At 37.4% G+C, this 23,350-nt stretch overlaps 1 protein-coding gene across 9 annotated transcripts in view; it reads right to left on the bottom strand.

Moving 5' to 3' along the window:
- TENM3 (teneurin transmembrane protein 3) overlaps positions 1 to 23,350 on the bottom strand; it is a 320,001-nt gene that overhangs the window by 94,564 nt on the left and 202,087 nt on the right. For 7 of the 9 annotated variants that reach the window (XM_075709610.1, XM_075709612.1, XM_075709613.1 and 4 more), the window contains one exon: positions 4,059 to 4,181. In XM_075709610.1, coding sequence (XP_075565725.1) covers positions 4,059 to 4,181 — 123 coding nt within the window. Of the gene's footprint in view, positions 1 to 1,697; positions 1,726 to 4,058; positions 4,182 to 23,350 lie in introns of all 9 variants that reach the window. The other 2 variants (XM_075709618.1, XM_075709619.1) reach the window with 1 other exon arrangement.

The following is a 23,350-nucleotide window of genomic DNA, read 5'->3' as shown; positions in this document are numbered from 1 at the left end:
TGTATCTCAATGGGCATAAGACAAATCTTAGTAGTGTCATCATTTCCTTTTCGCTTTCTAAACAGTAACAATTCTTATGCACAGCTTTAAATCAAATTAGGAAATGTCATGTGCATTCACACAATTCCGTAACGACGTAACAGTCCAAATAAGAAACCAAATTCTAAAATACCTAGCTTCCTGAATATATTCTCTTTCACTATATACTTCTTCTCTACCCCCAAAATTTCTTCTTTCACAGACTGTCCCCAAAAAACAATAACACAAATACACATAAATATTTACAGGTAAATAATATTTATATCATGATTTGTACTTATATTGCTAGATATACTATTATTTAATTTACCAAATACATTAATTTGCTGTATCACGTACTATCTAACATATGCAATCTTTGTATGATGCATTTGTGATACTGATAATCCAATGCATTATGGCTAATTAATAGGTATAATATTTGTCATATTTAGTATTTGTAAATTGTATTTTGACTGTCTGAGGTTAGGGTGGAAAAAATCCTGAGCTAAACAAATATTTAAAGCAATAAACAATATTTAATTATTATACAAGAAAAATAAAATATCACAAATATCACTAAAAGGACATGAAGCCAAACTCCCTCTCCTTATCTGCAATAATTCTATAGATTAAAACACAAAATACACTGTGAATAGCTGAGTATCTGTAACAGAATAAAAATGAATGCACAACCAAAACACAAAAATGCTCAACAATAATTGCTGTATAGTGTCACGCATAATATAATTTTCCATCCTTCAAAGGCAGTACTAATTAGAATATTAGGTTGCAAGGCTGGATTTACAGACAGTCAATAGCATGTTCTCCCATTCAATTGAATAACCTTGTATTCAGATCTTCTTCTGTGAGACATCTGCTATATACCCTTCTGCAACAAGCGGTTCAAGAAATGAAGTCAAAATCCTCCTTAAAAACATACCTTTTTAGGAAAAAAACCCAACATGACATCTAATTAAGATGTTACTATACCTTTAATTAAAGTGAGATACTGTAAACAAAACAAAAAAGCTCGATATGTATCAGTTAAAGCAAGTATGAAGTATCTTAATAAGAATAATCTGAAAAAGTGCATCTAAGTAAGCCAAAAGAAACGCCCCTTTTCCCACTCACTTTTTTCTTCTCTTGCATTTTTAAAAATCTGCAATTAAGCATATATTATTATACAGTATTTCTGAATTGCACATAGATTTTATATGACATAAAATAAAGCCAGCAACATGTGAGATGTGACCAACTGCTAAAACACAATGGTTAAACAAGCTCTGTTTTTTAACCTTTTCTATCGCCTAGTTATAAGAACAGATAAAGCACTGATGCACCTCAAGTAAATGTTTGTATTTGATTAAGCATGGCTTACAAATTACTTTGCAGAACCTAAACTGAAATGGCCTATAAAATTTGTCATATCTATAGAAAACACACATTCTTATGCCGCCTTATGCAGCCCTGAATCATGCCTGTCTAGACAAGCAGGTGATACGTTGCCAGCAGTTTACTGTTCATATAGAGAGAAGCACTGGGAGAGGGGAAAAAAAATCCACAAAAGAAACAAACAAAAAACCTTTGGAAAAGGCTTGTTCAGAGATTCAGTCTTCACTTAACAAATGATTTGCATTTAAGGATGATTTAACATGCTTTTACTGTCAATTTATGACTCGCTATTTCCAGGTAAACCACAGCTGAATTTTCTTCTGAGGTCATAAGGATACATTTTCAAGTTTAAGCTTTGCTAATTCGTCACACAAAGTACCTGTACTTCTGAATGGCAAATGAATACCTGGGATCTAGGACACAGAGGGCTATGATTTTCTGACCAAAGCAGACCCAGGATTATCCAAAGTTTAGAAGGGAGAGACTCAAGGGAAATGCCTGGCCCATACAACACTGGGAATTTCTCCCCTCTAAATCAGAGTATCAGGATATTACCAGGGGGATAAAGAGAGGTAGTACTGAAAGTTGTACAGCTGTCCAAGTATCCAAACCAAGGCAGGCTTTATTGATTCTTCCTTACAGTTTTCAGTAACTAGTATGCTAGCACAGGTGCCCCCTCCTTAAATTTCACATCTAGTCATCACACTTTCTCTTCTGTTTAACTTCCCTTCTGAGGTTTAAAATGTGTATTCTCTGGTCTGTCTGTTGTTTAGTATTGATGTATGCCGATAAATGACCACTTACCATATTTTGCAGAGGACAGCATTTTAACAGTGGATAGAATTAACCCTGTTCTCTTGTACAGTATTTAGGGACATAAGGAAGGAAAAATGGGATTTGATATATTTGTTATTTCCTTTTATTTTTGAGGCAAAGTATAGCAGGCTTTAATTTGTAAAAATAAAAAAATTATCAAGGGAAAAAGAACAATTTGTATTTATAAAATATTTACAAAAATACTTATATACTTACATATATACACTTATATATACTTATATACTTATACTTACATACTTTTATATATATATACTTTTTTATATATATACTTATACAAGATAATATATCAGCTACTCAGGGCAGAAGACAGCAGGATGATGAGCTGTCACTGCAGCATCAACATCCATTAACCATACAGTAGCTTTTTGCTATTCACTCAAACAAGTAAGAACACAGAAAGAGATAACGAATATCTAAGTGCAAAAAAAAGGCAGTAGGTTAAAGGAAATGAAAAAAGAAGTAGTCCTGCTGGAGAAGTTTCATATGCTTACAAAGACAACAAAAAGAATGAACTGAACTGTATCTTTTCTATAACTTGGAGCTGCAATAACTTGAAGAATTTTCAAGATGTCAGCTGCTGGCAGAGGCTTCCTCCTCCTCAGTGGTAAGGAGGTCAGCTCTACCTTGTGAAAGGAAGAATGGATTTTTGTGTAATGAAGCAAACACCGCATTCATCAACCATTTAAATCAAGTCTTCTATTCAAAAACTATTGATTTTAAAGCCTCTGTTAGCCAAAAGTGCACAGCCTCTTAAATGTTTTGAGAATCTTAAAGGGCAACATGGAAAAAGGTTGATAAAAAATAATCCTTTTATGTAGTTTGTATTTTAAAAGTTCCTACAACAAAATTAATAAAGTTTTGGTTTGGGGTTTTTTTTTTTTTACGTTATATATTGGTTGGATGATTCAAACTCAGTATTATATGCTAGAGACTTTGAGAAAACAAATGAACATATTATACATGACCTATTAAATTTCAGACAGAAATTAAGAAAAAGAAAGCATCATCATCTGTAGAGAAAAACACAAGCCATTCCACAGTGAGGTCATCATGCCATAGGAAGCTCCTTGATCATGAGCTGCCTTTTAAACACAGATAAGAAAGAAGCTTCAAAAATATGCAAAACCTCCCTGAAGTGCCTTTTCTGGTGCCAACTCTTCAGAAAAAGAGATTATGTCCACCTTGTCACAGACAAGGCTTTTGTCTGAAAACTATCCAGAGCTCACTGGGATTCCCAAAGACTGAATCTTGGTGTCAGGTCCCCCTTATGAAATAGTGTGTCCTGTCACCTTGGTCTCCCTGGCTTTGTTGTGGCCATTTCTGCAGCATGAGACCCCAGCCAAGCAAGCCCCTCAGGCAGGATGGTCCCAGCCAGCCTCAGCACCATCCTGCTACCTCCGAGGACCCCACAACAATCATTACTTTATCAAAGATTTTAGAGTAAGTGGAGATTCTGCTTCTCTGGATGCGATGAGAGCTTTTCTATCCTCATCAAATATTACATGTCAATTCCCATGAGGAATTTTGGTTGACAGCCAGCTTTCCTAGTAAGATCAACATTATCGCCCAGGATTCATCACTCCCTTCACATGCTAGGTAGGAGGAACAGTGTGCTCTTTTCAACTGAAATACAAGTCCTGTTTAGTATCTACATGTCTATTTAATATTATTATTACTTAGAAATGCTCTGTACTTCCATTAAATATAGAGTTTTGGAGGAAAACTGTTAAAGTGTGGCCATGTAAGTAAGACACAAAGAAAAGGAATGCTCCAAAAGAAGGAGAGAAACTGGTGCCTGTTTCACTTACCATTTTCCCCAGCAGGTACTGTTACAGGATGTGTTGGCACAGTATCAGAATTCACTTTTCCATTCTCAAATGTATCATTTTCAGTTTGCTGCAACTGCCAGTTGAGGCCAAACAGATGCATTGCTGGTGGTAAAGGATACAGGTTATTTGATGCTCTTAGCCACAATGACAAATCGCACAAATAATGGCTTTCCATGCTTCGCAGCGGAATAGCAACTCATACATTAAAAAATTAAATTACAGGAACAAGCATTCACAGACTAATAGTTCAACTTAGCAATGGCACTAAGCAATTACTACCACTGTCCTTTAATGATACAGTGCTGTCGGTGAACGCAGTTGACAGAACGCTCACCAGCCTCATTTTGAGTCTTTTACCGGTCCCAAATCAATGTTCAAAAGGATAGGCAGTAATTACGTCCTTCTCTCTTTTTTCATTTTTGATCCTTCTGAAGAGACAAATCATTTAAGTGAACTCCTAAATGACCTACTAAAATAAATTATTTCACCAGCACATGGATCCGTTCTGGTTAGCCAGAAAGGGAAAAGAAACAACGCAAGAGGAGAGAAGGGAGGGTGCTGTGGGTGTTGCAGGGCTAACCTAAGACATGAACACTCCTTTCCATGCTATCACCAACACCCTGCGCAACCTCCAGTTATGTGGCCATTCCCCACGCTAGTCTACAGAACGAGGCCAAGACCATTAGCAGAGCTGGAGACACTGGGGCACTTTGCTCTGATGATAGTGCATAAGCTAGGTTTCTGAACTACTTAATTCTCCACAACCATGTTTATTAGAAAGGTGATACCATGTTAAAAAGATTAGCTAAGCTAATTATGAAAGACAGAGTCAACCTTCCATGGTGTTAGGGGGAACTACTTAAAGAACCTTGATATCACCAGGGATTAATGAATGAACCCCCCGTCTAAACTTTTAGAGCAAAAATATGGAAAAAAATCACCTTAATGCTATACCGTGATACACATAACACATGCAATTTCTTGCTCTCTGTGGTGTACTTCCTTCTCTTCCAACGACTCTATGATAGCAGCAAAATTAATTTTATCATAATCACTCTAATCTGTGTTTGGTATAACATGGGTTTGTTCATTTTACGACAGCAGTTATCTCCAAAGCTAAAACAGTCTTTCAGTGCTACCAGGGAACAAAAATACACTGGAAAAAAATTCTGTAATAATGTATTTTAACTATTAGTGCAAAATATGAGGAAGATAATTCACTCTATCTTGTTGCTCCTGCTCCTTCTGTCTCTGAAGCAGATTACTGCTATAGTCGATGTTATTAATTTATTCATTCCTTCCATCCAAATGACAAACAATTCTTCATCCCTTTTGGTTTCATCTCTAATCTTTCACTCTCTCTGGATTGACCACGGCAACCCTTACTTAAGACAAACAAGCATCAGTGGAAGTTGTTGAGGGAGACAGTGAACACTGCAGAATGAAGATGTTCTCTGCCAGGTCTTTGCCTTCAACTCTCCCCCTTACCCTCAACAAAACAAAAACCAGAATGCAACCGAAGTCCTATTACTGAATGTTTCAAAGACCGAAATGCTGAAATATAGATGACATATTCTCTTTGTTCCAAGTCTCTGACTCTACTATTACTCTTCTTTCTCAGACCTTAAATTGCCTGTCAAAGCCTGATAATGTAGAATGTTCCTTGACCCCAAAACCTTATTTCTTTTTTCCTTTCTCATCTCTTGTTAAACCATAAATCCGACCACCACCATTTTTGGCACATCACTAGAATTAGCCATTATTATTTTGGCCCTACCTCAGCTGAAATTCTTATTTATATATTAATCATCTGATGATTGTATCTGTTTTAATATATTTCATCAAAATCTCTAGGGTCAAACTCTACTATCTGTTATACTATTTCACTTCACTGGCAGCAATGAAAGACTGCAAATAGCTAAATATTTCATGATTCAAACCCAGTACATTTCTTGTCTTCAGTTTGGAGGTCTAATCGCCTCTCCTAACTTTGCTGGCTTCTTATCACTTTTAATACGCTTCAGGAGAAAAAAAGAAAGTGACATTCATTTTGTAACTCTCAAGTGCATCCCTTCCAAACACATGAGTTTAGAACATCATTAACAGCTCTGTCTGGTGGTGCTATGTAGATGCCCTGTGCCTCTTCACGCTCCACTGGGAGATCAGAAGGGGAAGCTCTGACATGACCTTCTAGCCATTCCCTCATAATTCAAAACAGCTGGAATTTGAAGTCTTCAAAGGCAAGGACTGTGGGATCTATATTGATTACATCTCAAAGAGCCATGGTTACTACAAGGTAAGTGACAATTACCTTTTCTTTGTGTTTGTACTGATGTGAGTCCCACTGTAGTTCACTGTCAAAGATGGTGAGTAATAGTTGTAGCCCTCAAAAATACTATTGCTCTCTCAACTTTGACACTGAACTAGCACAAAGTTCAATAAACAATGTTTAATAAAAATGAATAGGTGGATACATGGAGCTGTTTCACAGATTGTGGATATTGGAATATTTTTGAAGCAGACCAAAAGCGTTGCTTGACAACTCCAGTGACAACCCAAAACTTACACTGTGTACTAATACACTAAATAATTCAACTATGTAATCTCTCTGAGACAGCACTATGGAATTTAGAGAATTCTTTCACTACAAACATATGAGAACAACGTGAAAGAATTAGGCTTGCTGATACAGGATCAAAATACAAGGCACACTTTCTTTAGAGATGGGGAACATGGGTAAATTGACTGATTAAGACAAATTCAGGCACTATTCTGTCTATTAAGATTGGTCTCTTCTCAGCCAGCCATCTATATAAAAGCAAACTTTAAGCCCTTATCAGTGTTATAAGGACAGCGAGGCACCTGTTAAAAATTCTTGATGCCCCCATGAGTCTGATAAGCAGCACCTGGTACTGGTAACTACACACTGAGAGCACACCTCAGTGGTGGGGGTCTGAACCCTTCAAGTCAAATGTTATGAACTAGTTCTGGATTTCCAGAGGGGGAATAATGCACGCAGACTGCAGTGGCATATATGTTTGTTTGATTTCCTCAGTTCTAGAAAAGGATGAAGACTTTCTTCCACCTTTGGGATGGGGATGTCAGAGTTCAATCCCCTTCTCTGTTTCTATTGTGTTCAGAGAAATGGTAGGTTTACTTTTTTCTATAAAGAATTTGATATATGAAGCAAAACTAAAGCAAAAACATATAAAGAAAAATATATTTTTCTATGCTCAGCTGCTATTTTAGTCCCAAATCTAATGTAAAGCAGTTTCTTGACTTTTGGATTGGATATTGCCTGTCAGGTCTGATTTATTCCCATTCAATTGGCATTTATTTGGTATTAGACAATGACAATGAAGACAAGAGACCCTTCCTAGAGTAACTAGTTCTGAGTCTGCCAAATCTATGAGGGTACTAACATTGGAACAACTTTCAATACTGGCATATCTTTGATGGCAGCAAGGACTTGTCTGAGAATGCCAGATGCCTCTAACCAGAAGGCATGCAGCTTGTGATGGTTGTGGTCACGGACCACAACAACTCAATCCAAATAACCCACAGCTGCAAGCATGGATGAATCCTCAGGGGATGGGAGCAAAGACGGACTGCCGCAATTCCAACAAAAGCCTCCTTTCACTTGTATCAAAACTGGGATGATTGCTCCCATTGTGGAACAGGATGACTTTTCAGACAGAGAAACAGATGATGATATCCTCTGCCTATTCTGCTGTTTCCGTCCCGATCTCTATTCTGCAAAGTAATCTCTAGCTACCAACAGATCTTCACTTGCTGGAGTTACGATAGCATTTTACCTTGGGACTGATGGAGTTGTTTAAGGTGGTATTTGTACTTCTACTGGACAAATTATCAGCATTATGGCCAGCCTTTAGAGTGCAGTGATGGTTTAAATGGTGAGGACTCCATTCCCTTTAACAGAGTGGGAAGAGAAGCATCAGAGAGGACAAAGTCCTCTAGGATCTGTGCTGGTCTTGGCATGAACACAGCACCAGTGCCTGGGTGGTGCTGGTGGATATGGCTGAATTCTCCAGAATGAATCTCAAATATACAAGCAGTAACCAAACTAACAGTTGGGTTTTTGCCCCCTCCCTTTATACTTCTGCAAAGCAGAACATGCCAAATGGACTGGGATATTCAAAAGATTCAGAGCTCCGATTAAAGGAGTGCATTTATACCTACAGTAGCATTGATGTTAACACAAAAATGCTATCATTTGTTACAGGTTGTCAGGTAACCTTACCGTCTGTCACCACACAGTTCACTGAGGAATTTCTGAACCACCTTAAACTGCTTTTTCAAGCCTAGTTGATCTTACCTTTCACTCTGTAATTAAGGCCTAGTTATTTTGGTTTGTACTCAGTCTACAAGACCTTCATTTCCACTCAATAATTAAAAGAGCAACTAAGAATACATTTCACAGCAAACGCTTGAAAAAAATATTATGACTAGTTTACACTGTGTAAAACATTTTACAATAATCTGCTTCAGGAAGAAGTTGCTGCTATCAGGCCCTTTCATTCTTTTAACGTTGCCAGCCCATTTGCCTTGTGTGCTTGTTTCTCAAGCTAGTATTGCTGTGCTTTATGCATTGTCTTTACAAGGAACTTGTTCTTGAGCAAACACACTGTATTACCACTTCAAACCCCTCTTTGAGACTTTCTTCAGCAAGCCAAAAAGAAATCAATCCCTTTATTAGTAGGTGGTAAGAGAGATGGATAATTTATGTAACTACGTGGCAGAACTAGAACTGTGAGAGCTGACAACTACCTCCTTGCATTTGACTGGGGAGCGCTTTCCCTTCACTGCCTTGCTCACCGGCTCAAAGCTCTCTTCTGCCAAAGTTATGAGAAGCACAAACAAAAAAATTGGACAGAAAACCTATTTACGTAGCTGTTTCTCCATTTAGCAAAAACTGGGCTTGTCTGGATTTCCTCCCCCCCCTACACTTGAATGGTAAGAGGATAGCGACAGCTAGTTGATAAAGAAATTAGATGGGTGTTAGCATCCCCCAGTATCCAGGATGTAGCTCTGAACAGAAAACAAAGTTTGCACACAGATGTGAGTATACATACAATGCTGGGGCTTATGATTGCTGTGAGAAAGAAAGAACATTTCTTTTCTTGGTAGGAAAGAGTAGCAATATGCAATAAAAACCAGAGAAACTTATTTATTGTTCTGGTCAAAATTCAAGGGCGTCTCTATCGTAACTCACCAGGATCAACCACATCTTTTTTTAAAGTACTGTAAGTGACAAATAGGCTCATATGAAAAACAAAGGGCAGAGCAAACACCCTACAACCTGTGCAAGTGAAAGCATTAAAGATGCAGGTGATAGGATGAACAGGTAAAACCATATGCATATAAGCAGAGGCTTTATTCACAGAAGTAGCCCTACAGTAACTGGAGAAGTAACTGAAGTTTGAGTCTGAAGTCTCTTAAGTACTGGTCAGAAGTGCCAGTAATTCAACAGCTTCCATTTTGAATTTGGTAAACCTGTTTTTTGCAGTGAAAGAATTTTAAAGGTTACACTGTATTTCAGGGGAACAAGAATTCACAAATAGGAGATTCTTTTAAGTAAAAAGAAGCAGAAACAGAGTTGCCTGAACTGGAAAATGGACTTCTAACCTCCAGGTCTTCTTAGAATAACAACAGATGAAAAATTAACACTAGACAGCAGAAAGAAAAAAACACCGGCTATCTCTAAGTAGCAAGCATCTCCCCAAGACCTCTGGAGATAAGGCCTATGGTGTGTGTTCTACAAACACAAAGAACTCGACACTGTGGGGAAAGTTGGCAAGAGGAACTGAATGATGTTGGCGACCCTCCTTCCTTTCTCCCATGCGTTTTACAAGGTATGGTAATCAAGTCTTATTATTCATGAAGCTGTACTTGAAGATGAGCTTCTTGCTAAGATATTGAACTCATCTTCCAGGACTGCTACCGCTACGTATTTCTGGGTGCTGGTGCTTTCAAACCATGATTTACAAAATTGCTTCCCTAGAATTAATAGAATAATATATATGCATACTTGCACATAAGGAAAAGTGAATATAATTTATATTTAAAGCAATGCAAAAAGATTATAATTTAAACTAAGCAAATTGCAATTATTGCTCAATCTTGTTGAAGGATTATCTTCTAGTTCATCTCCCTGTTGGCAATACATTTTCAAATGAAATATTTGAACACTGAAGTGGTTTTTAAAATTATCTCCCATATATTTTTCTTGCAGCTATAATTAGAATCTAAACCTATTTTATTCTGAAGGACCTGGAGTGGACCAGAAGATGTGCAAATCAACTGTCAGTGATTTGCATTCATTTGCTTTTTTCTAACATAATAGGATGCCTTGGATGTTGCTGCAGATCAAATAGTGAATTAAAAATAGTTAATTAAAATTTTAAATAAAGTGAATTAAAAGTTACAAAGACAAGTTCTTTATTACTGTTTTTCTCAAATTAACAAAAAGCCTGTTATTTCTAAATTTAAACTTAAAAGTACATGCTTTTGAGCATCTTTAAAAGGTTAGCCACCAGGAGCATCATATAAAAGTTGCTGAACCTATATTCTGAATGTACAACATTTCAGTATAGCATTATATGAAAAACTTAGCAATACCTATCAAGACCAATACAGTAACTGAAAAAGTGTGGTCTCTTTCCTTTTATCCTGAACTGTTGAATGGGTCCATTGATTTTACTGTCCAATCCAACCTTTATACTCTATTCCTCATTTTCTCTCGGAACCTTAACAAAGAATTTGCAAAACACTTCACAAAAGATTGCCTAGAAAAAAATATAGCAACAAAGATATATCAGCTATCTACTATGGATAAACTTACCTTCTCTGACCACTAATCAAAGATGATTATATGCCATTTTAAAGTATTGTTGCATTTGAACTTTTAAGAAAGATGTGTGGTAGTCTTGGTGTAATTATTTTTACTACATTCACCCAAAAATGGAACACTTATTCCTCTGAAAACTTGTATGGCTAGATGTCTTATTTTAGTTGTCAAGCCAGGGACTTTTATATAACAATGGTCTAATTCTGTCAACAGCATTACATGAGGCACATTCAAAGCTTAAGGGAGAATCCATGATTTCTTAAAACAGAAACAAAGATCATTATTCAGTAGCCTCTTATTTAAATAAGATGTATCTGTTATGTCTTGTTTCAGATTTAGTATTATCCTGGGCTTTCTCCTGAACATAGCTTTTTTTTTTTCTCCCCACATAATGTTGTTTACAGTTAACAAGATGGTGAAAAATCATTACAGGTACAGAAATGATGGGGAAGTGCATATTAGATTGCTGACTCCTTTGAGACAAGGGTTGTTTTGTCTCTTTTAGTTCATACAAAGGCATGAAAAACATTCCATAAATTTTGGGTTTCTATCTAATAAAGTCATAATCAATGATTTTGTTGTCAAGTGTTGTGGGGGAGAAAAAAAAATCCCCTGATTTACACTTTTCAAGACTGGGTTAAGACTACAGGATAATTACTTCTCTGTATTCCTTCAGGCATTTCTTTACTCTCTTCCTTTTCAATCTTTAACTCCTTCCCTTTCCTCCTTTAAACTTGCTTTCTGGAAAACAGCTGAGGCTCAGGTTTGTACTTATCTATTTTAGTTTTTTTCCACAACTCCAACAGAAGTCTTGCTCAGGGCGACATCCTTTAGATCGCAGCCCTCATAAGACAGAAGTGTTAAGAAAAGCAATGCCGATGTAACGTCTTAGAATTCATTGGAAACATCTATCTTAGGCAAGAGCATCAATGAACGGGTCCACCTATTTTTATAGTTCAAAAGCCTTATTTATTAAAAAAACAAACCCAAACCCAACAAAAACCCACAAATCTCTTGAGGGATATAATAATAATGAAATGGCACTATATGATCTTGCATAACCTATTTGCATGTTGATAGTGCAGGCATAAAGAAGTGCAGGCTGATGAAAAGATTTAAGAACCAAAGGAAAAAGGAACAGAGGCCAATTAATGTGATGTTCAAAGGACACACCGAGCTGGGATTTTATAGTATATAGTGAAATACTTGTGTTGCATATTTCCATCTCATGACTGGCTAAAAAAGATCAAAGGTTTTTTATTCCATATTAAGAATGACAGAATATTACAGCAAACATGCAATAAGGAGAAATGTAATAAGCTTTAATAAAAGATGATAATAAGGTTTGATAAGAACTTTTGGAATGTCACCAGATCTGGAATGTAAGATGAAAGCATCTGCATGTAGAGATTGTAGTGTGTTATTTGGAACCCCACGGAGCTAAACTGTGATTAGAACTACATATTTTTCCATAAATTAGCTTTTGTTTTGAATTTCCTGCTGAGATCATATGCAAGTTGATTGAATGTGCAAGTCAATATATAGGTTTTCTAATCCTTTGCTGTTTGTTAGGCTTCATGATATCTCGACTACAGCGGTCCACTTGTAGATCAAAGGTATGTGATTGAGGCCAAAACAAAATAACCTATAACCTCTTTACAAAACTTCTTCATGGAGATTTAGATCTATCCATGATAATTACCACTCACCTACCTGAACCGTGCAATTATGTGGATGCATAAACCAACCACTTACATGCAGATCAACTTGCAAACCCACAGAACTTCCACTTAAATCCGTATTTAAAAACAGAACGAACATGCCGAGTTCACCATCAAAGGGGCCTTTTTACACAACTCTACCTTACCTCAGCACCTCCAATATAAACTTGTCAGTCATTAGCTAGCTGCGTAAGCAATCTTGTGCAAATCTTTCGTTCAAAACAACAAGGTTTAAGTCAGCTCAGTGACTGCAGTCATCCCCCTAGTGAAACCTCTCCACCACCGTCTGTTTTAGCGCAGTTCCTCACAGGGACGTAGTTCCTCACTACATCACCAGGAATCACAACTGCCTAAGCAGTTGTGTGTCTGGGCCAGAGACACACGGGAGGGACTAGCTACTAGATGGAGCATCCTTTATTATATAGCCATTAATGTGTTTTACGTGCATTGGAATAACACACCATGTACCTCCAGAGGCCTCACTAAAGTGAGATGTGGCTTTTATGAAACTAATCCTGTGAGCAAAGAGATACTGTAGGTACCTGAAAAATATTACTAATAAAAAGCAAACAGAAAAAATAATTTATCATATATGATTTATAAAAGCAACCTATGACATAAAGACAACCTTACTGTTAGTTGTTTCTAAGGCCAGTGATTTGTTGCTTGCAAGCCAGTTTGAAAGCCGCTTTGTATTTTTTAAGTGTTATGTAAGCCTTGGGAAAAACAAATTAGGATTACAGTTTCACATTGATTTTTGTCCCCCTTAAAATAAAATCAGCCACGACACTGAACTATAAAATCTTACAGGTGATATTAAGAATAGGCAGTCTTAGCTCTAAAGTAGCAATCACTTACAAAATTGATGAAGAAAACCAACTACTCCTTTTACTGTGTGAAAAGATATTGGATCAGTAATAAGGATGTGTTTTAAAATTATCCTCTAGTTTTGGCTCCAGCTGAATTGATCTCTCCTTTTCAAACATGTGGATACCTGCATATCATGACTTCTACTTGAGATTACTAACAGGAGGGAGACAGAAAAGAAGCTGCTGGGGACCAAAACCCTAGCAAATAAGTTGAAAACATAAAGAACTATTCCTTGGCAGTGTGAAAAGATTTGGAGCGAGTCAAATGAGGACCCACTGTCCAGCAAAAATGCCTCAATAAAAACTGGTGTGAAACTTGGCATTTCAAAGATGAAAAGAGAAGATCAAACAACAGATGAGTATGGAGCTTTCACAAGTGAAGATAAATTTATTGTGCCCAGTTATTGTGTTACACCTTGTGAAACTCATGTGAATCAGTGGTTAGCAAAGGGTGTTAACTCTATGCAGCTGGCTGTAGTTTTAGAGTTTTTAATGACTATTATTGAAATAAAAATACGATGCTTCCTGTACCATAGTAATGGTAACTTACAAGTATTTTTCAATAAAAAACATAGGAAATGTATCTGTTTCTTTACTGAAAGGTTTGTGGAGCTAGCTAATTTTCCAAATGGCTGATGTTCATTTACAACACCCCCCCCCCCCCATATTAATCCTTTATAAATCCTTTATATATAGAGTTATTAAGAGATGCTTTTGTGTGATCCTATTTCATCAAATGTTGGCAAAACCACTCTGGTTTTGTCTGGTTGGTTTTATTATTGGGGAAAATGAAGTATTTCAAATGCAAACATCCACATCATCTAAACAGTTGTAGCACATTTGTTTTTCCTGGATTATAAAACTACAAATGCTGTTATAGGTGACGATTCCTAAGAGACAGCATTTTTTTTTTTTGTTTTTGTGAATGAAGCTGTCTGAAATGGCATCCATGTGAAAATGAAGGATCTCGTATTTAAAGACTCCTGTCTACTTCAGAGGACACCTAACTTTCATCCATAATTAATCACTGCAGTGGGGTAATTACACCTATATAAAACCCATGTGTTCTTGTGATCTCAGTCATAAATGTAACATCAAATGATATTGCTCACAGCAAGTTTGGACACATGTACTTGACCTTTTTATTCTAAAGTGCTTGTGTATGGAGAGGTTTACAAAAATTTCATCTAAATCAGACATTTTTAACAGCATGAATTTTTTAAAGCATTGAAAAAGAGACCAAGCAGTTCTTTTCACAGAAAAGATTCAAGAAAAGATTGCAATTTACAGAAAAGATGCAATTTATAAAAGATGTAATTTATGCAGAAAACTACCAGCTTTAATACATGTATTATAATTCACGTATCACAGCAGATAGCACATCTCTAAGGGCTGGCTTCTTTCTTCATAGACATGAGTTAGAAATTAATGGAAAGTACCAGCAAAGAAGAGAAGACTGTAATCCTATTTCCACAACAACTTGAGTAATCACCTGAGTAACTTCATCTCTGCTTTGCAAAATCTCTTAAACATTAGCATACATTTGAAGTATTACATCTGCTTACATACTACTGAAATATACTACATGTTTACCTCCATTGATAAAATAGGAACTACATCTCTAAATTAAGCTTGCTATTTATCCAAAAAAAGTAGCTGGTGTAATTTAACTTCATTTCTCATTAGACTGAAAAATTGCTACTATTTGGGGGCGTGCCAGAAGATTACAGGAGAAGTGCAGAAGGGCCCACATCTCTACATAACGTGCTTGCAAGAGATTTCAGTATTCCTGAAACACCATCATAGTGCATCACAGTATGATAGCAGAATGACACAGTGTGGGACCTATGGACAACGACATCATGTCATCTTGCAGTTTATTACTACACCTGTTATATTGCCAGGATTACTGAGTTTCAATTTGCTCCACTGGGCAAAAGTGGAAGGGTGACAGGACTATTGCCAAAAACCTTGTGATAAATCTCAATTAGAATACAAGCCTTTTTCGGAGCAGAGGTGGGTATGCTCCTTGACGGATTAACTTTTTTAATCCCTTGAAATCTTGTCAAGTCTCTTTTAACCTCCTGACTGCCAATTACAGGTTCTTATATCCTTCTGCGTGAGGATTATCTTTCTCAATGAATGTTTTACTCTCAGTGCCACTAACAATAATAGCATGTGACATCCACACCACCAATCAAATATTAATATTGTGCACTCCTGAAATAGTAAATATTATATTATGCTTTGCACTTAGTCTGAAGCACAGCAACAAGATCTTTGCTTAAAAAACATCAGCTAAAGGCATTATCTATAATGGTATTCCTGCAAGAGACAAGAAGGTATATTTAATATGTTTATGCTTGATGACATAGATGTTCAACATGTTTAGATTTTGTACCATTTCAATGAAAGATGTTAAAAACGTTTTCAGCCCAGTTCAGCCCAATAAGGTGGTGAGGCATAACAATTTTCTGACTAGTTGTTCTCCCTTTGTCTCCCAGTTTTTAAAGAAAGAACACGGTAAGCATAAGAAATTACATTATTGTTTACAAAATATTTCCACACTAAGGAGGCACAATGAGCTCATCAGCAATGCTGTAAACATTATATGAAACTCATACAGATATCTAAAAGTCATGGCTATGGGATAAGGAAAATAAATTTATCTCATGTTAGACATAGCTGAAAATCTCTGCAATGCGGAAAGTCATGGAAGTACTAGCTGTAATATTAAGCTTCATGTTAAAGCACAAAACCAGCATGGACAGTCACATGTGTATCTGAATACTGCCATTTACAAAGAACATGTCAGAAATGACTGAAAGGAGTTGCCTGAACCGATGTTAGTAAGGCATGGCCTACAAATACCAATTATCCATCTTTTACAGTTCTGGTTTTAAAGGTTCTGAAGTACTGAAATGGAAGTAGGAGACTGGTAGTTCAGACTTCGAGGACTTTCCTAAGGTCCACGCAGGATGCTAAAATCCTTTAGAAATTTCAGGAGTTGGTTTCTACCTGTTAAATAATTGTACTGTACTGTATTCACCAGGTATATGATCACAACTGAAGGCCCAAGTGAAGAGACTACAGACCCTTTGGTCCTGCCTTGTAGTCAGACGACATACGCGCTCTTCTGTCAGAGAAGAGCAACACGTGGCACCGATGTCTAAAACAACAGGCAAGCAGATTCTGCCGGGCGCAGAGCAGAGCCACACATGCTGGGGAGGCAGAGCCCTACGCATGGCGTTGCCATCAGCGGCAGCCAGCTCCTGGCTGCCCATGGCATTTGGAGCTGAGTGAGACCTGGAAATGTCCATTCTGGACAGAACCAAGAGATTACTGTGTACCTAATCCACAGCTTCTTACTCTGAGAGGCAGCCACTTCCACCAAGCTTGAACTGATACCAGAAACCTTTAATTTGGGAAAAGAAAGAATGACAGGGAACACTGCTGCTGCCTCCAAATGCACTAGGGACACCCGGAACCTTCCCTAAAAGCCCCATGGATTGTTAAAATGAGAAGTTGCCTACAACTTTTCAAGGAGTGACGTACTTTCTATAGTGCTGGAGACACTGGCTGCCTTCACAGCTCTAGATATAAGCACACATTGAGCAAGAACACGGGACACTGATGTGGTTTGCCTAGGTGCTTGGTGCAATCAGACAACACTAAGAAGCCATGCTTAGATAGCTCATATGCCTTCTCAGAAAGGTTCATAGAAGAGAAGTTTCTCTGCTGTAGATTTTTGGATGGTAGTTTGAATACATTGTGATATGTAGATTTGGTAAACTGTAAATTCTCAGAGTTTTTTCTAGAATCATATATAAAAATGTATTAGTATACCTCAATGCCTCTAATTTGATGGAAAGAGAAATAGGGTGAGAGCATAAACCTGGTAAACTGTAAAAATCTGCCACATATCTGCAGACAGAGAACATATTTCCAACCCATACACCTCAGTGAAGCTCCAGTCATAGCTAAGGTCCCAGCACAACCTACGGAAGCAGACAGAAATGGGGAGAGAATGCAGAAAAACAAAAGTTCTTGATGAAGCTCTCAGTGACAACAGCATTACAATACTCAAAATTAAATGCAGGTCAAAGAGAAAAACAGTTTCTATAAACACATAATGAAAGTAAAGGTGATTAATGGCATCTAAACTATAGTCTCCCTCATGCCTGTTAATTACAATACCTATGCTGGGTATTGTAATAAAAATTTCATTTAAATGGCATTATTAATTAAGTTGTTTTCCTCATTCCTGGCAGTAATTGAGCTTTACAGACAGCAGAATGGTATTAACTTGGCATTGCAATCAGAAAGAAATATTATATTGTTCTCTACTGATAAAGTAAAATAGATTCTTTTTGATTACAGGTATATTTAGTCATTGCTTTAGTCACAAAAATTCCGTTCTATAATTGTCATGGTTATAAGTCCATTAGTTTTGGGGAGGGTGGTTCTACCCTACTATGACTTCTACCGCTGAGCCCAACAGGAAAGGCATCTGATCCTCTGCAGTCTGGGAATAGACGTGAATGCCAGCAGCTGTCACACTAAATCCTGAGTAATATGGGAGAACCACAGACAACAAACTTGGAAACAGCACTGGAGACATGGAAAGTTAACCTCAGTCTGCAGAAACAGGCAATTTTCTAATTTTTAAGGATTAATTAAAACTCACCTGCAGGATAGTTAATTGACCCTCAGCTGTAATTTTCACACCCTGCATCCTCCTGTGTCAGTCTCCCCTAATGGTGAAACTTGTTTGCTATTTTTCCTGGCTACCTCCTTCTTTCTACTTTAAAACCTCTTATCTTAAGTTGCTCTGTTATTATTCTCAGCAAGTTTTTGAGACAACTCTGAAGACAGTTGTCCATTATTAGAAATCTGTTAGCAGATAAATTTTCAGCTTACTTTAAATATCTTGAGATGATGATAAACCAGTAACATTTTCGGATAGACAAAAAGCATGAATGCACAATATAATAACCACAGAGTAAGCACAATGTATCTATTTTTATACAAATGTGGAAAATATGAATTATCTGTAATTATCAAACATGGCTTTCAAGTCTGGTATCTCTTTTCCATTCACATTTCATTTGCAATTTGCATTATGACTGCATGGTCATCTCTGTATCATAGCAGAACAGCAGTTTTTCTACTGTTTCTCATAGAATGAAATACAAACTACAATAAATGTTTTCCCAGAAGATGTTTCAGTTGTTAAGTCTAAATGTTAGCTTTCTTTTCTGTCCAAAATGGATTTGCTTAACTGTTCACAGCAAGCAGTAGTGATAAAAATAGTCCTGTGGCCTTTTTAATTAAATAAAATTCCTTTTTCCCTTTTTTTCCCTACAGAAGATATGTCCTTCTGTTATCACTGATATTTAAATATTTGCTTTATCACAAAGAATAGCTGGCTGGTGTATATTCTTGTCCTGACCATTGGCTGCAGAGCTAAGGCCAAGATAATGATCAATCCCAAGGTACATAGAGGGTAAAATGCTCAACAGATTTGGAAGTATGACAGATTGTTGTGAAGAAGTCGGGACAGCAGAGGCCTGACTAAATAATTCCGGTCTCACTGTATATTGAAAGAATGTTTTATGTTAATAGAAACCTGTTTAGTAGACATAAGACAACATTCATGACAGATGCATGCAATCTTTCAGTGCACAACTCTTCAGGCTTAGCTGACTGAATCTGGTACTGTGTAATTCCAGCACTGACTGAGGAAAACTGCTCACCTCTTCAGTTCCATACACAGTGAAAATGGCACTAACTTCTGGTACTGACTTAGACAATGTCAAGATAGTGCCATTGGCAATGGAGAATCAATTGCCAAAGCAATTCCTGGGGAAGAAAGAGGGGCCCTGGTGTGCCCAAATTCTCATTAATTTCTTCTTCTTTCTCATTTAATTCTCATAAAGTTGTTGAATCCACACTAAAGAAGACATAATTAGTATACTACCAATCAGTTTGTTAATATAGCTGGTCAGAGTCTGTGCTATGCAACAATGTATTGGAAACAACTCCTCCTGATTGATGCAGTTCTCTATAATTGAACAGTGGATTTTCTGTTAGGAAAAAAACACACCCAAGAACAACAAACTCCTCCCCTTAGTAAAACCAAGGGCGGACAGAGAAGATCCCAAAAGGTAGAACTAAAAGGTGGAGGTTACGTACGAAACCTTGATTTGACGCCCACACTTGACCTAGGTAGGAGTTGCTCTGCAAAACTTTCCTTCATTCTTTCACTGCATGAATGAGCCATGGGGAGAAGAAGGACAAAGTTCTGTTTTGCCTTGCACATTGTAAAGCTGGACTCTATTTCTGGCTCTGACTCAGACTCCCTGTACAAAGTTTGGGTAAAACTCTTAATGCGTATACAGAAAGAGGTCAAACTAAGGCAACTTCAGAGTTCTACTCTTTCATGGCTTAAATTTAATACTGCTCTTCCTAGCCTTCCAAACAGGGAGAAGGATTCTAAAGTGGTCATGTTGGAAAAAAATTGGTCGTTTTCTTCCTTGGTTGCAAATCTGATTATGGATAGCAGTTAAGCAAATGAGCAGCTTGAAGAAATTCCAGTGTAATCTTGATCCCCAAATGAGGCAGTTTATATTCTTTATTCCCCATCTTTTAAACCCATTATTTCAGGGAGCTTTTCTTTGAATCCTTTAAACTAGAGATATTTTTTAATTCCACTCTTCTATATGTTGCTGCACTATCTTTTGGTTCAGCACTTGCATGTTTCTGTTGCTTAATTCCTTGTTTCTCAACCATTTAACAGTAGACGAAGCCTCTAAACAAAGGGCCAACATCTTCCAGAATTGACTTCTATTTTCCCTAAAAATTAGGTGGTCTCATTGACAAGAATGGTAAACTTAAGCATTCTGTACATTGCAAAATGGTTGAGAGAGACCACGAGGGCTAGAAAAGCAAGAATATGTGGGGAGGCTAGACGTGAGACTTTCTTTCCTTTAGACTGAAATAACATTTTCAGGTCCTTTTGACCCCCAAGACTGCATTAAGTGTCCTTACAATGCAGCATTTGCTCTGGTCTCTCCCCATGCTGACCACCTCTGCTCTCACCTCCTCTTTGTAGACTTTGTAAACGTAGGAGTCTTTCCTGTCAGAGCGATGGAAGAAGTGCAAGACAGACCAGACTCTTGATGCAGCTCCTTCCTCTGGCTGGGCTAATTGACAGAGCAGTAATTGACTGAGCAGTTCTGGAAAGGCAGACATGAAGTCTAGCAAACTGTCTCTTCTGCCTTATGTTGCCTGAGCAGAAGCAGCGGGATCTGAAGTCACTTTCTCTACCCCATATCCACTGCAACTAAAATAAGCCTGGGCATGACACATTCATCTCTCTACCTTTCTGAGAAGGGCCTGGTTAGGCCACCATTCACCAGTGAGCGGTCCTATTAAGTTCTTCAGTCTGCAGCTGCCAGAGTCACACAGTTGACATCAGCCACGCTATGTTCCTTATCAATGTGTACTGGCATATTTTGCAGCAAGGACTGTAGCATTTTCACACTCATGGCAATGTCTCTCTATGAAGTTCAAAACATGTCTCAAACTGGTTTTACAAATGTGACACGCCACCTCAGCTACTGTAAACCTCAGCAGACAAGCCAGACTGCTGTGTTAGAGGCATGTCATGGGAAGCCAGAGGTCACACAATACTGTAGTCTTTCCCATCTTTTTATGTTATGACCAATTTCCTACTTAGTCATTTCCCTTTCACACCTATGCTATGAAACAGTTAACCAAGATGAAGGACCATTTCCATCTTACATTAATGATTTCCACCGATTTATACTTGGATGGCCTATTAAATGGAGAGTATTTCTGATATTACACCTGTAGAGATGGGAAAACCACATATATGAATGGGTGTAATCCATTCATGGTTTTATGGACCCAAAGTTCTCTAGAGAGCGTCCCTGAGTGCTGGATTTTACATTTAGATTGCTGAGTTAGCTGAAATATGTGTAATATCACCAGCAGGCAAAGAGCTCCCTATTGACTATGGGCAGAGGAAGGCCCTTGTGCATTGTTTATTTCAGCAAGGATGTGAGCTGGCGTGGGCCCATGAAATGTTGTACAGCTATATTTGGGTTTTTTTACAGGGTATGTGAATAAATGATGTGTGGAGCTGAAAGCTCTCACTCACTGGAAAGCTCGGCTCTTTTTCCCGAATACAGGAACAGAGGCGCATTAGACATGCTTATATTTCTTAATGTGCCTGTGGGAGAAATAATCCAGTACAGCTATCTTCTTGTGCCCCTCAGATTCATAAGTAATCTGGCTCTTTGGGGCTAGCAAAGTCTAGAGCTCAGCTCAGAATCAGGTCTTCAATATTTTACTATCTGTATGGCTGTTTTTCCCAGTTCTTGACAGCGATACTTCATACTGAATTCCTTCTTTCCTATTTACGTATTTATTTAGTAGCAGATGTTTTCTTCTGATGACTTATGAGGCAATATTATGGAGACTGAGCAAAATTAATGTGTTTTATAAATGGGATTATTTCCATCCCATTTTAAAAAAGATGTAGTGTCAAAGCTTAACTCTAAACCACACCTTTATACTCCTGCACACATTCACACAAAATAACCACAAATCCAGTGACTGAAAGGGGCTGGACAGCAGTGGCGAGCCCTACATTTGCATACATGCCTTTTGTTCTTTGGGGCTGGCAGCTGAGGTGGAAAGGGTGCTCAGGGAGCTCTGCTTTGCCAGCGCAGAGAGGAATTTCTCCAGCTAACCAGTTTCTTGCATTGTTCACAGGAGCTTCAGCCCAGTAAGAACTACTTCAAAGGCTTTATACAGTTTACGCTGTGCCTTGGATTGAAATGTTTCAACAAAGACAATGGAGATTTAAGGATCATATAGCCTTCTGGGCTTTATTATTAATTTACACTGATTTTAAAAAGAGGGAGAGAAGGAGAGATTGACTTGCCTCTTTCTATTTTCTTTCCTTGACTTCTTAAGACTCTGAATCTGAGTGCAACCAACACCAAAAACCAGACCGTTACACTTATATTTCTGTAACTGTGGTGACTTAAACTTCTAATTAACAAAAAAGAAAGTCTTTGAAGACCATTTAGGGACTCAGAGGTGAAAAAGTCTGTAACCTGGACAAAGTTGCAGAAGAAGCTACAAGCACAAAAAAAGCCTGTTCTGCTCCCTTATTAAAGTCAATGACATTTTTCTCACAGACAAGCACTGCCCCCATTAACTGCCTAAAACTCAGATTATGTAATATTTATAGTGAACATTTGTGAAATTAAATAATTAAAGAGATGAAGAAACAAAGGAAATCCTCTAAAATAAAAATTGGGAAATGGAATTTAACAAACAAATAGAGAAAAGAGAGAATAATTAAAAATAAACAACCCACAAGAGAGGAAGAAGTCTCCATCTTCTCTGCATGTTGCTCAAGCTCTATACACAAACATACGTGTATGTAACAATGAAATAAAGTGATAGTTAGCATTCCTAAACGCTGTATTACTTATATTTCATGCAAAATGAGAGGAAGAAAGTTCCATGGATATGCTGCAAGTTATATTCACATTATGGAATTTTTACAGCCCATATTTTACACAGACTTTTATAAGAACTAGACACCACATAGCTTAATTGCAGTTCAAATACTTCTTTGAAGTTAATTCACCCACTATCATGCTGCAGAATGCTTGCAAAATATTCAAATTTTCTGTTTCCTCTAAACAATTGGGAGTTTTCATTAAATCACTGGTGTGGTTTCTACTGTTACCAAAAACTTTGCTAGTTAAA

Source organism: Pelecanus crispus, chromosome 4, assembly GCF_030463565.1.
Source record: "Pelecanus crispus isolate bPelCri1 chromosome 4, bPelCri1.pri, whole genome shotgun sequence".
Taxonomy (NCBI): Eukaryota; Metazoa; Chordata; class Aves; order Pelecaniformes; family Pelecanidae; genus Pelecanus; species Pelecanus crispus.
The sequence above is the reverse complement of the archived record's forward strand: the minus strand, read 5'-3'. Positions and strand labels throughout refer to the sequence as shown.